At 40.0% G+C, this 14,331-nt stretch overlaps 1 protein-coding gene across 4 annotated transcripts in view; it reads right to left on the reverse strand.

Moving 5' to 3' along the window:
* Positions 1–14,331, reverse strand: part of FAM120A (family with sequence similarity 120 member A) — a 55,915-nt gene that overhangs the window by 2,159 nt on the left and 39,425 nt on the right. For 3 of the 4 annotated variants that reach the window (XM_080386232.1, XM_080386233.1, XM_080386235.1), the window contains exons 13-17: positions 10,305–10,514; positions 9,011–9,194; positions 7,930–8,067; positions 6,286–6,427; positions 2,444–2,540 (exon numbers count right to left, since the gene is read on the reverse strand). In XM_080386232.1, the coding sequence (XP_080242358.1) occupies positions 2,444–2,540; positions 6,286–6,427; positions 7,930–8,067; positions 9,011–9,194; positions 10,305–10,514 (771 nt within the window). The remainder of the gene's footprint in view (positions 1–2,443; positions 2,541–6,285; positions 6,428–7,929; positions 8,068–9,010; positions 9,195–10,304; positions 10,515–14,331) is intronic. The other variant, XM_080386234.1, reaches the window with a different exon arrangement.

Below are 14,331 nucleotides of genomic sequence, written 5' to 3' on the forward strand. Positions count from 1 at the left end.
TTTGATGCTTCAGTTATTTCGCAATGTAAGAGCTACAGAAATGTCTGGAAACACCAAACTGAGAATCAATATACAGCTTAACTCTGCTTCTTGGTTCATATATGTTGTAATTTAATTATATGATTACATGTTATTCAAATACAAACCAAAACTTATTTCAGACAATTTTTAAAGAAGTGCAAAAGTACCATGCAATATTATCTATACTAGTCTATATGCTTCTGCAATTAGGAAAGTGACTTCATATGAAAAGCATGTAGTACAATCTTACAAGACTGAATATAGCAATAAAAAACAGATTTATGCAGCATTAGGACATATTTAGTTCTTAAGTATCTGCAACAATGAACCTCAGTGTTCCAGAAGTATAATAGGCTTTAAACAACAAAACAAAATAAGTAGGTTGGGCTGCTGAGAAGCAACATACTTCTCTGTCACACTGTTAAAAGTCCTAAGAAATGACTTCAGACATGGACATCTTTATACACCTCAAACAATAACAAACAGTTTCAGAGTGTAATAATCTTAACCTTTACCTACTAGAAACAGCATGGCTAGCGCTTTTCTGAATTACTGAAAGATTATCCAGGTGAGTAAGAACTCTCTAGCATCAGGATCACAAACTTCGTTATTCAGAAAATCACAAAGAATTCTGCAGTAACATTGCATAGGTATATGACTGGCACATGAGAATGAAGAGTATTTATCCCATGTGTGTAAATGTACTTCTTCACAGGCCTCACAAAGTGTTAAGTTTTAGATGAAATACATAGTTTTGTTTCTTTCCAGACCAAGAGTGCAAGGTCACACCTTGGGAAAAAACAGGTCTGCCTTTTATGTTTGATACATACAAATGGCTTATTTCAGTAAGGTTCTCTGACCTTTCTTTGTATCTAACGAGTATCAGTACAGGGAGGATCTTACTTGGTGTAACTACACACATGTCTGAACCTGGCCTTGCATAGGCACTTTTTCCTTAACTGCCCAGGTTTATAAGACAGGGAAGTACACTGTTGCCATTTAGTCTTAACAGGGTATCAAAATCTACTCCTGCATTAACTTTCCCAAGTTCTCCCTGCCACATGGCACTTCAATTCACCTTTTTTCTTTTCCTGTTAAAGGAACACATTCTATAGTGACTCAACGACCGTAAAATCCAGTGAGCTCAGAACCAGTCAATAGAAAATGCCATTTATCTTCTCCCCATCACAGGCACAATTTTAGACCCAGATTCTTCTGATCACAAGTATTTACCATCCAAACTACATATCATTAATAAAATGTGACTAACCAAACTTGCTGTCTGTCAAGACTACCTACCATCCACCTACAGGTATTATCTGAGCTACATTTACATATGTAAACCTGTAGTAAGCCCAGAATATTTGGAAGCTCCTTTTCAGGGCTTCCTTTATTCCATCGGTTAAGGTACTTGGAAATTAGGTACTATATATTTAAAGTAAAAGATGTAAAGTTTCAAATACATAGGTACATGTGTAGACATATATAATGTGTGTACACAGAAATTTAACAAGGAGGAGAAATATTTTAATTTTTACACCTAGAACACAGCAAGTTTTACTTAAAGTTAATAGTTGGCTTCATTATTCACTGGAGAACATTCCTTCTCTTACTGCCTATCTGCAAACATCCCCCTGCTCTTATATACTAATGTCTCCATGACAAATTGCACATCCATATAATATATTTATTGTGCAAGTTTTCCACTTATTTACTACCCATTCATCCTTTACCATTGGGACTTGCATCAACATTCAAAACTGCATAGCAGCAAGAACAACGGAAAAGGGAAGAAAACATAACTCTGAAGCAACTGGCATTTAACATGAAACAGTAGTTTGCTTCAGCTGTATTTTAAGGATCCATGGAAAAGCCAAAACCCACGATCCACAGTCGCTTCATACGCTGTTATCAAAAATGAAACTGTGTGCTCATAGAGGCAAAGACTGGTCTGTTATTTCCTAAAAGTCTAGAGTAAGTTCTTATATTTGGAGTCATCCAGCAGCAAAGATCCTTCTACTGCTACTAATTTTTCTTCGTGAGGTTGGACTATGGTCCCAGAAAAGAAACTGGGAAAGAGTGGAGGCGGGAACAGAAATGGCTAATTTGTCTCAGCTTTGTATTTCTCCCACTTTCCTAAATTTTCTTCTACTCCTACGGCTGGTTAGAGCTGTGTAGGCACAGCCTTCATATCAACATACATTCTTCCATGTCTGTCCAAGTCTGTTTATAATTGAGATGCAACACTAGCCTGTCATCCATCACTGGCTTTGCAGCTTACAGCTTCAACATGTAGGCAAGATCACTGTAAGAAAAACTCATCTTTCAAAGTTGTGCTTGTCAATATTAGCTGGTCTGGAAGTCCGTATCATACTAGCCTGTAAACTAGAGTGTTCTGAAGTCAGGCACATGGTTTTATTACCTGAATTGCTCCCTGGCTTTTATAACCTCTCCCATAGTACCTTCCGCCTCTTCCAAAAGTTCTTATCACTGGAGTGGAAATAACTCCTCTAGGACGCCTGTAAATTTTGAGGAAAAGGAAGAAAGAAAAAATACATATTAACTTTGTTTAAAACTACTTTACATTTTATTTTGCTGGATGATTTTTTTTCCCTAGCTTTACTGTTTAGTGAATAACATTTACATTTCTTTAAAGAAGCAATACGGCTAACAAATTCAGAATTACAGGCTTCTATTGCTTGCAAGTGTATGAACCTAATGAACGTTTTGTTTTTGTTGCAATAAAATTACTATTTCTATATTTTACTTCTAGAGAAACAATAATGAGTACTTTCAAGTATTTGCAGAAACATTATCAAAGCATCAAATTATCCTTACAGTGCTTTAAAAGCAAAGCTCAAAGTACCTTCACCTTAAAAAAATAGGCAAGCAATTTGAACCACTTATAAGGTCATTTCTCCCATTTAATAACACTTTCCTATAGAAACATGCTAGACAGATGAAATCAGATAAAAGAAAGGAAGGCAAAATACAAAATTGCTTGTTTAGATGGGCGAATACAAAATTATCTAAGATCCTGAAGGAAAAAAGGAGGCTTCACCCATATCTGACATGTAGCAATTTATCAAGTTGGGATGCTTTCAAATGGAGGCTTCCAACCAGGACACATCAGGTGGTGGCTTTTTGATTTGATTCAGTAAAGATTAGATCAGATCAAAACAAACTTCCAGTCAGTTAAAACTATTTTAATTCCATCGATTGCAGAAACAACTTCCTATCATTATGTCAAGGACTACTTCTTAACTAGACATTATTTTTCTTTTCTGTACTAGAAATACACAATTGCTCTACTTCTCCTCCAAATCCTGCCCGATACCAGGAGATCCCAGCATGAAGATGGACCCCCCCTAAAGCTGGCACAGAACAGCCGGGTGCTGCTCAGGTCCAGGCCTGCATCCAGCCCAGTTTCTAAGCTGTGTGGGCTGAAACGACCCAGTTTGCCATTCTGGCAACAAAAGACAGCTGCAATTCAACTGTATCTCATTTTCCATCTACTTGACAATTCCCCTATGCCAGCAAGATCTCTGTGAGCTGTACAGAAAGACACCTGAAGAGGAGATGCTCTGCTCCCACCTCCGCTGCTGCTGTGCTGCAAAAACTAAGTTATGCTGAACTGACTCAGTGGACAAGCACTGATCTGTGCCACACAAGGCTTTTCACACACACTGCAAATTCCCACATTAAATAAGAAGAAATTAAATACTGGGATTTAAAAGCAACAGCAAAGAATAAATAGGTAGGAACTGTGGTTTATATCCAAGTCACTCTCACTGCATTCTTTCCAAAGATTTAAATTAGACTTATCTATCCCATTTGCTGTTTTTTTTACAAAGTAAAAGTGTGCCCTTCCAAGAGTTGAGTAAGATCTCTCCTACTCGGAAAAATCACACTAAATCTATTAATGGATCAAAGCCAATAAAAAGCAGCTAGTATAATTTTACATGCTAAGAACAACATCCAAGTTTACTGTTACACAGAGACATGAGACAATGGTGTAAACAAGCCTGACATGATCCCCTCTGCTGAAACAGATGAAAAAATGAAACAGAGGTCTGCAGGACTAGGTGATTAGTTGCACACAATGTACTGTGGAGCTTCCTAGTGGTGTTCTTCAGTAGGACAGAGCACCTGCCAACACGGACCCCAGTCTTTAAAATGCCTGTCTTTACACTGAACGCTAACATCACTGTTTTCCTAGTCGGTTTTATTTTTAGTATCAACCGACACAACAAACAGATAAGCTGGCAGCAGTAGTTTTCCCCTCTTTGCCTAATTCTACTAACTCTACATGTGAGAATTTAACATCAGTGATGATTTTGATGGAGACAGAAAGATCTGGCATTGACGGTTTTCCTATCTTTTTTCGGTAACAACTTGCACCCAAACCTAACTGCCCAAAGACAGTACCTCTGACAAAAAGGAAATGTCAGATATTTTAGTTCCTAACTCAAAACCTACTTTGGAGAATAGTATTTAGTGTCGTAAAGGTATTTAATGGAGCAACACCACCCTTTTAGTGATTTAACCGCTTCCCAGATAAGGAAGACTCTCAGTTTAGGACCAGTCAGTGTTAGTTGCTGGCGACTGCATAAATTCATGTACTTGCTTCTTCAGAAAATGGAGGAACTGCGATTTTGTGCAGGACGCCAACGTTATACACAAATGTAAGCCAGGTCGGAGCCTGAAGGTGTCTCCAGATCATCACTCAGGGTGCCTCAGTCAGACAGTAGTTTTTGAGTATGACACCATAAATTATCCAGACATTTTCCGCAAACAGTACTGCAGCCAGTGCATTTAGCTGAAGTAATAAGCTCTACAGCAAGCCAGATTCTTCTGGTTGTGGAGCCTCACGAAAACCCAAACTTAGGACCACACCCATACCTAACTTAAACGGTGAAAAGTGTTATTTCATCCACTGAAACTCAGAAGTAAGATTAAAATACCCAAGGAAGCCCGGTGCCTCATCACGCAGCTTACTCCCCTGGTCTCCAGCTGCTGTCCTGGGACAGCACAGGACCCATGGACCACACCAGGCTGCAGTTAGCTGACAGCTGTCTGAAGCGTCTAAACCAACACTAGATGCTTACGTTTTGGCAACTGAACCTCATTCTAAAGAATATGCTCCCACCTAAATGTACTCCCCTGAAGGTGTCAGCTCTGCTTTTACACCAATGTTGTTTTCTGCTGCTGAACTTCTTAATCTTTGTTTCTTCTGGTTTTACCTCTCCCTGTGCCCACACCAGCAGCTCTCGCTTCAACCCCTGCTCACATTCTCCCAGGGCTTCAGATCCAACCATTTCTTCACTGAGTCCAAGACAAGCATGCCAACAGCTCTTGCTGACTTTAGCAGTATACTCTATAGGTATATGTTTGATTGAATTAATGAATAGAGAGGAATTCACGCAGTTCAGACTTATTCTTTCAGACTCCTGCTTCCTTGCTCAAGATGGCTTAAATACACCTACTTTACTCCATTCCTTTAATATAGTTAAAGACAGACATAATATATAAATCACATTACTTTGAGACTGTCTTCTGTAATAGATACAATCTTAATTAAGACAAGACAGTTCTGTAGGGCACAGAACAATTAAGCCTATGGAAAAAAAACAACCTTAAAAGTAAAGGACTAGATACTTTTATAACAAAGTATTTCTTTTTCAGAAATGTTGTGCACCTGTAATTTCAGCTGTGGTGAAATGAAGTGGAAGAGCTGAAGAAATTAATATTCTTTTAAGCACATCTCCCATCGTGACTGTAGCAGAGAACTCTTAAACCTATAAATGTCTTTCAGGTGTTTTCTGCTTCACAGAAGAATTACACAATGAAGTTATAAAAAAATTTATCATACTTCCTAACAACTGTTCGACCATGACAAAAAGTAATTGAGTGCTGTGGTATTTTTCATCAAGTATAATGTATTTATTGATTTCATGTCAGAGAAAGCCCCCAAGTCGTTTCCTCATGCCAAACAATCCAGTGTGCATATGTAGATCTACATATCAGAGTATGAATTTTACCTGCACATAAAAATGCTTATACTCATCTGAGTAACTGATTAAAAACATCTTAAAAGAAGGAAAATGCTTTTCTTGAATACATAATGTGCATAATCTACCTGATGTGTCCTAAAATGTGTTGTATGCAGTTTCTAATGTCTCCAGCTTTTCCATGTTTTTTTCCACTTTTTTCCCCAATCATTAAGCTATATATGAAAAGTACCTTCTGCAAGATCGCACTTACCCTCTCGCTGGTCCTCCCACAGAAACAACCTGCAGAGGAAATGGCCCTCTACCCCCTCGTCCACGTCTGCTTCCAGCCCAATGGCCGACTACAGTGCCGGCAATTTCAAGTTTCCCTCCCTGAGAAGGAATAGGTTGGACTCCTGCACACAAAAAGCAAAACCAAACCTTGATCTTCACAATCTTAACATTAAAGTTACGAATGAATGGACAACTTGTTTGCCCACGTTTTCTTGCACATATAGTCTCCTCTTTTGATACTGGGAGATTATTTCTCATTTTGTGGTCTTTCAGAAGTATTACAACTCCAAGAGTCTTTCTTTTCCCCCTTTTAAAAAAATATATGAATTCTGCAGAAAAAATGATCTTGCAAGAGTACTTCAGCTTCAGTAATTGAAAATATACTTTAGATAAGCATTAAGAAACTGAAGTGAAATTTTACAAACTATCTGAAGATTACTTTTTTCCTGCATTCCTAATGAAGAAGTAATTTTTGCAGATTTAAAGGCACTTTTCAGTGAACACCAAACATCAGCATGAAACACACAGATTATAACTGCTATAAACAACTTACTAGGCAGAATTACTTGTACTCAGTTGTTATAAAAATATTATAGCATTTAAACTGATCTGCGTGTGAAAGGTAGGCTTATCCTTCCCTTACCACGAAAGCAGCTAAAATTACAATTGTCTAAAATGGGAATTTATATTCTATTCAGGTTGCTCATATCTTTACACCTGTGTTTTGCCCTTAAAAATCAACTCTGGGGCATAACATACGTATTTGAAGAAATCTAGTAGAATGCAACTGAGCCACGTTACTGGTAAGACCATCAGAACTTACACAAAACACAGCATTTATGCAGCCACGATTAGTCTTCAAATGTTAATACACTGGGAACTAAACTACTGATAAAGTCAAAACGGTTCATACTTCCCTGTTCAAGTCTTTCAGCTTCAAATGCATTTTGTTTACAAGGGTAAAGTTATTCACACAACGAAGCATTAGAGATATGTTTGCTCTTAGGATAAAAGCTCAGAGGCCAGAAAGAACAGCTAAATAACTGGAAAAATTTAACCCTAACAGGGGATTGGCATTAACGGGTTTCCATCGTCCCACCTTGTATGGGGGGTGAGCAACAGACACACAGGCAGGTAAGTAAATCTCACGCCTGTGTCCATGCTGACATTGGTGACAGCGAAGAACGAGTTAGCAGTAACACCCAAGTCAGTCAATTCTACATTGGGTCATTTTTGCAAAAAGCTCAACTGCCCCCAAATTTTAGAAAAGAACTGTTAATAGAGTCAGGCAAAAGTTCAGCTGATTATAGATTCCACCCTCGCATTTTGAAGCACAGGAGACAGACCGTCTCATTAGGTTTAAGGGCTATCTTGTGTTCGGGGGAGGGTTTCTAGGCGTGAGAGAGGCTGGCGCCGAGGGGGCTTGCGGCAGGGACCTGGGGGGAGCGCCTGGGAGAGCAGAGCGGACGGACGGACAGCAGCCTGGGCAGGCTCTAGAGAGGGACAGCTGAGACAGTTAGGGAGAAAGGGAGACCGGCAGTCAGTAGGAAAGCCTCAGACCAAACCGTAAAGTGAAGGAAGCTGTTGCCAGAAGCTCTAAGAAAAGGGTTTTGGGTATAATTACCGCCCTGAAACTTGCTAGTCCTGTTGCTGTCATTGCCAGAGAAGGCTCCGGAGTGTCCTGCCGCTGCCGCCACCCGGAAGGCCCGGTAAGCGCCTGTGGCTACTGTTTCCCCATAAGGGCCTCCGAAGCCATAGACTCCTGTTAGACCCAGGGTAAAGAAAGACAGGGGAAAAGCTGTGAGGGGGCCAGGCATCCGGGAAGACCCCTAGCAGAGATGCTGCTGCCTCCTTCCACTCTTCTGGAGTCAGCAGGGAGGGCTCCTGCAGGCGATGCTGCATGGGAGCAAGCCACTGCTGCCAAGAAAGCCCTGGCCAAAGATGTCCTGCTGCCTCAGCAAGCACAGGGTCTCTTATCCAAACAGCAGGCCTTTAACCTGGGCTTGGAACGGGCATCCCGACTTCTATGGCATAACGAGCATTGTAAAGGCTTGCAACAATTTTTTGGCAATGAGCTCTGATGGCTACAGTTGTGGCACCCCAGGAATGTCTTGCTCCCAAAGTCCAGTATCAATACACCTATGGGCCTTGGTACCAGAGAGATTTTGAGAAAAGGAATAATTCTAGAAACAGCCTGGAATGGTTGCATCAGTATTTACACTCAAGGGTGCCAATGGTTAAATGACTGTAGCAAAATAGCGAGGGGTGGGGAGGAGGAAAGGTTGTCTTCGACCCTGACATTTAAACTGTCCCCATTAATTTAGGCGTTGTTAATACTGATAAATACAAAACTTTTGAAGCAATGTACAGTGCAAATAAGAGCCTTTTCACATCATCCAGTGTTCATCCATTCCTCTTTTTTCTGTTTCATACAATAGTGGTAAAAGTATTTTGATCTGGCACAGTTACTAAAAATCCTGATGGAAATATGCAGCAAAACAACACATTCCGTATTGCTAGGCTATGGCTAATGAAAGTAAAACCAAAATACAGTGATTGGCACATGACAACATATGCCAACCACTTGCTTTTATGTATTTTTCCTATGAAATGGAACAGGCAGATCAGTTCATAGTTTTGGGAATGTGAAACACAAGGTAATGCTTCACACCAACACGTTTCGCACCGCTATCCCAACCACTTACCAGCAAAGCCTCTCCCCCTGCCCTGAGGTGGTGGGACTGGCCCAAAGTGTCGAGGATACATAGAAGCTGGATAGAAAGGCATGGCAGGTGGAGGTGGAAAAGGGAGAGGATGGTTCTGCCTGGAGAAATTTAATCCTTCTAAGATGCTCTGACGCATCTTTTCAACCTTGGCTGCCTGCTCAGCCTATGAATAAAGAGAAGGTCACAAAGAGATGTTAAAATTCCGATTTCGATTGCATAAAGCTATATTTACACATCAAATTCAAAGAAGAAAGCAAAATAATAGAAGAGTAGATAACTACTGCAAACAAATTCCATAAAGCTAGCTAGAAAATCACAATAATCTGACTTGTATACCTACTAATACTTCAATGAAATTCAAATTGTTCACAAGAAAATCTTTATGTATCGGTAGACATGAGTCTAAATACTGAGACAGTTTAGAAGTCAGTAACACAGACACAGTTAACAAGTTGAAAAGGGTTTTCCTGAAAGGAACTGAGAAACCTCTGTCTATAGTCTCCTGAACACTAAATGCAGCTTTTACTTTAAACAGAATAATCATAAACCTGGACTGCAAAATAAAGTCTACACAAACAGGCTAACAAGCCTGAGAGGGACCACAGCCATCATCAAAATTTAATCTGTGATCAGCTTCCCCTGAGTCAGAAATAAGAGGACACAAGCTGTTTTGTTAAGATTTCATACCTCTCAAAAAGTTTAAAAAAAGAGTTTTGGTCATTCAGTAAACTTGATTTTTATCAGTTTCCTGTTTTCATAGTTAGATAATAGCGTCACATGATTTGATTAGAACAAAAAAATCTAATTCATTTGTATTTTAAGATGATCATAAGAAATGCGAAAAGATTTTGAGCTTAAGGTCTGCAAGAATGACTTCACAGTCTGTAAAGCAAGTTAGAAATCACAAATTTTGTTTCAGTGTAAAACCACTGCAGCTCAGTCCTTTGCGACAGTTTTGCTAGACTGACCCATCGAATCAGTTGCTCATTGCATTGCAATTGCATTCACATTTCAGTTTCCGCAGAGAACAAAAAAGAAATTAAAATTTTAGCCATTTTACTTTTTCCAGATCTACCAAAATGCCCTCTCAATCATCAATAAGAGATAGAAGAGTAAACAGAGCTAAAAAATACCTATTAGCCACTCACCTCATGTTTCTCTTTTAAAAGTAGAGAGATGACACATGAAGCGAGTGACTGATAAACCAACCACATCTAACACTTCTGAAAATCTGGCACACTTTATACTCTGTCACACTAGTGAAACTACATACCTGACCATCACAGAGGTCAATGAGCGGAACTTTCTCCCGGCTTGCTTTGATGAGCTTGGTCTGGAATAATTTTCCATCAAAATACATCCACGGACAGCAGTGCTCCCATGGAATTGGCTGTCCACAAGCATCGTTTGCAAAAAGTGCCATATCGACACCACTCATAAATAAAGCAGACAGCTGAATTCCTCGGGGATCGAGATTCTCAATCTGTAATGAGATATAATTCAAAGTTATTCCAATAGTTACATTTTCAAAACTCTTGAAAACAGTGGTTTTAAAAGTTCGTCCAGACTTTTCATACGTCCCAGTTTGACTAGAAGAATGCACCAGAATCTAACGCCTGTATATGGAAACTGCAATATTCAGGAAGGCTGCTGTTCCCATCCATCCACTCCAGAGGTGAATGATAAAAGCAAAAAACTCTACTTAACAACAAAGCACAGGGAAATACTTCTAATATTTTAATGTTTTAACCCAATTCATTATCAAGAAGTCAGTAAAAGGTTTTAAATAAAGTATCTCTAATTTGTGGCATGTGGTGTCTAGAACATGTAAGATGCATACTTTGGCTGCATTAAGATAATTGATAAATATGCAGTACAGAGTTTTTTGAACAATGCTAAACATGTTACAGCAAGGAAAAGCTTTAAAGACACTCATAGGAAATTAGCAGTAGAAAATTTCATTAAAGAATTATTTCTGATAACCTTGTGCTTCAGGGATATTTTGTAGAAAGTTTCAGGAATGAGCTCAATATTAGCATTCAACTTTTCTTTCCCACGTATCACATTCCCCTTACAACTCCTTTCTAATGGATTTTCTATTAGCTTGATTCAAGATTTTGCTGTTAGAATGAGTCTCCTATTCATGAGGTAATGTTTATAATGCACGCAATAGTTTTATTTAGGATGCAGGATAGATACACAAAGGTAGAATTAAATCTGAATAGTTGGTGGTGGAAGCAAGAAGGATTTGGTGGCAGCAAGTATTTTTAGCTCTGGTATAAGAAAACATCACTACTAGCACTCCCTAAAATACTTCTGAAAATATCAGCCCTTTCTTGGGAACATTTTCAAGATCTTAGTAATAAATTTTAAAATTAAACTACGTTACCTTCCTTACGCATAAACAACCTTTAAGATCCAAAAGACTATTCAGATCATTTTGCAGATACACAGCTGGGTTCAAACTCAGCTGCTCTTTCTGTCTGACTCCAAGAAGCAGAGAAGCGACTGCTTCATAAGACGACAGTAGTAACACTGCATGAAATACTGCATCTTTCAGTTAACCAACATATATTTTGGAAATGATCCATGTATATCTTCATGTATGATTTAAAAATTTTCTATTAAAAATACTGTATGCTGTTTATTACTTGCCTTGTCTCTGCCTTTCATTTTGTATTGGAATGGAAAAAAATATTTCATCTGGGAATTCCTTTCTTAGATGTCTAAGACCAGTAATTTTCACAGTGGGTTTTCCTCCTCTTTGCATCAACTCTGAAGACAGAGGCAAGACTTTTATAACTCTTACAGATACCTTAGGCAAAATCTTGACCCCAAAAGTTGTGTTGTGTTTTGCAAAAGGACACTGAATACTGAATGGCTGAGACACTGCTGTTCTTTGATGCATCTAGCCTTGCCTACCTAACAGTCATGTGAATTTCCACCAATACCCACAGGTACAATTACACAACTTCAGGAGAGCTTGGGGTAGATGCCTTGAGCCACAGTCTCATGATTGTCATGAGACTTTAAAAGGCTCTCTGCTATACTTTGCCAACTCCAATGTTTTGTCACCCCGGAATGAGCTACATACATTTCTTCTGAACATACAGGATAACTCATACTCAGTTCATTCCATTGGCAGAGGTTGGCCACATGCTTCCCTAAAACCCAAAGTACTGCTCTTCATACAACGCAGAAAACTGTCATCTTCTTTGGACCCGAATCTCCAGGGTTCTGAAGGACCCAGTAAGCATGCAGGGCTTCCAACATGAACGTCTATGAAACACCTTGAAAAGGAGTTCCAGCAAACACCTGAATGATACTCCTGACAGACAGGATCTATGTTTAGGCTGCTTTTAAGGAATTAGCCACAATGAGTACTTGAAAATGCTGTTCTCGGGAATCTAATACGCTTATAATCCATGTCGGCAGCAATTCAGTCCTAAGTGCTGAAGCAAACAAGCAGTCTTGCACGAACTCATCAGGTGTTCATTACAACTGTCTTCATCCTGTGTTTTTTCACATCTGTTTCAGCAATGAGGGAAAGGCCAAATAAATGTCTTCCTGTTAGAGTTTATTTATTTATTTTTCCTGTTGGCATTCATTCTTTGGTATATGGGAAGAGGATTTTGTTTTTCTAACTGCCATTTTGATTGCCAATACACAAATTCTCTACTTACTGTGTGACAAGTTCAAAGAGATTCTGAAGTGGATTCAGTTGTTTTCTTCCCTTTACATTTATCAGTACTCCTGTGGCTAAGTGCTGGGTTTCCACAAGCAGGTTGATTTGGTTTATAGATTGAGAGTGAGAAGTCCTTGCCAGGGTGCTACACGCCAGAATGCAACCCAGATTCTGCTTATCACCCATGGAAGAGAAAGTGTCATTTGCTGGCTCTGAGAATGCTCTGCAGACTTGGGATCAGTAGCAAAATATTCCTTAGAAAAGCCTATCACCTGAAATCTGCGTGAGCTTAACTACTGTTTCTTGTGAGAAGAGCAGTGCTAGGATTGCTGCTTTTGTCTGTGTGCCTCTGTAGTGTGTACCTGTGAATATGAACAGACTTGGGAAACATGTTCCTCCTCCTCCTTGCTGGTTTAGCTAAGGACAGTGCACATCCAGGCACTGCTAGGAATAGACTTCGAGTGTGACTTCAGCCCTACAGTACCTGAAAGACCATCTAAAATGACTTTTAGATTGACACCTAAAACATGAGGTTGCATGTTTGACAGCTGGCTGTGTGACACCAGAGTGCCCAGGTGGCCAAGGAGGCCAAGGGCTTCCTGGCTTGTGTCAGAAACTGTGTGGCCAGCAGGGCCAGGGCGGTGACCGTCCCCCTGCCCTCGGCACCGGTGAGGCCGCCCCTCCAACCCTGGGTTCAGTCCTGGGCCCCTCATGACAACAAAGACATTGAGGTGCTCGAGTGCACCCAAAGAAGAGCAACAGGGCTGGGGAAGGGGCTGGAGCACAAGTCTGATGAGAAGCAGCTGAGAGCACTGGGGGTGTTCAGCCTGGAGACAAGGGGGCTCAGGGGGACCTTCTCATTCCGCACAGCTGCCCGACAGGGGCTGTAGCAAGGTGGGGTCAGCCTGTTCCCCAACTGAGAAGCAACAGGATGAGAGGAAACGGCCTCGAGTTGTGCCAGGGGAGGTTTAGATTGGAGATCAGGAAAAATCTCTTCACTGACAGGGTGGTCAAGCACTGGAACAGGCTGCCCAGGGAGGTGATTGAGTCACCATCCCTGGGAGTATTTAAAAAACACATAGATGTGAGGCTTAGCAACATGGTTCAGTGGTGGGCTTGGCAGTCCCGGGTTAACAGTTGGACTTGATTTCAAAGGTCTTTTCCAACCTAAATGACTCTATGATGAAGAGGCAATCAGCATCTCACCTTCTTCGCTATGTTGATAATCAATGCAGAGAGGAGCTAAGACGGCTCACTTCCAGTTGTGCATTCCCTATACATCCCAATACCACCCATAGCTTCCAGTTATCAAATACACCATTTGGCTTAAGATGTATTACGTAGAAAAAAGTTATCTAAAATTATTTCTATTCAGAAAAATGTTTGCTTAAAAAAAACCCCAAGACTCAATTCTGAACAAATTCTGAAAAGCAAACAAGGGTAAAGGCAAAAACCAAATTTGTGTATTTTAGCTCAAAGGCTAGAAGAGGAAATTTCACTGTGAGCATATGAAGGTTGAATTGATAAATCCCCTGGAGTAAGACGATGTTGCACAGATTGATAGGCATTCTGTATCTACAGTGAGGAAACCCCACTAAACAACTTCTTCAATTAG

Source organism: Falco punctatus (genome assembly GCF_963210335.1).
Source record: "Falco punctatus genome assembly, chromosome: 4".
Lineage (NCBI taxonomy): Eukaryota > Metazoa > Chordata > Aves > Falconiformes > Falconidae > Falco > Falco punctatus.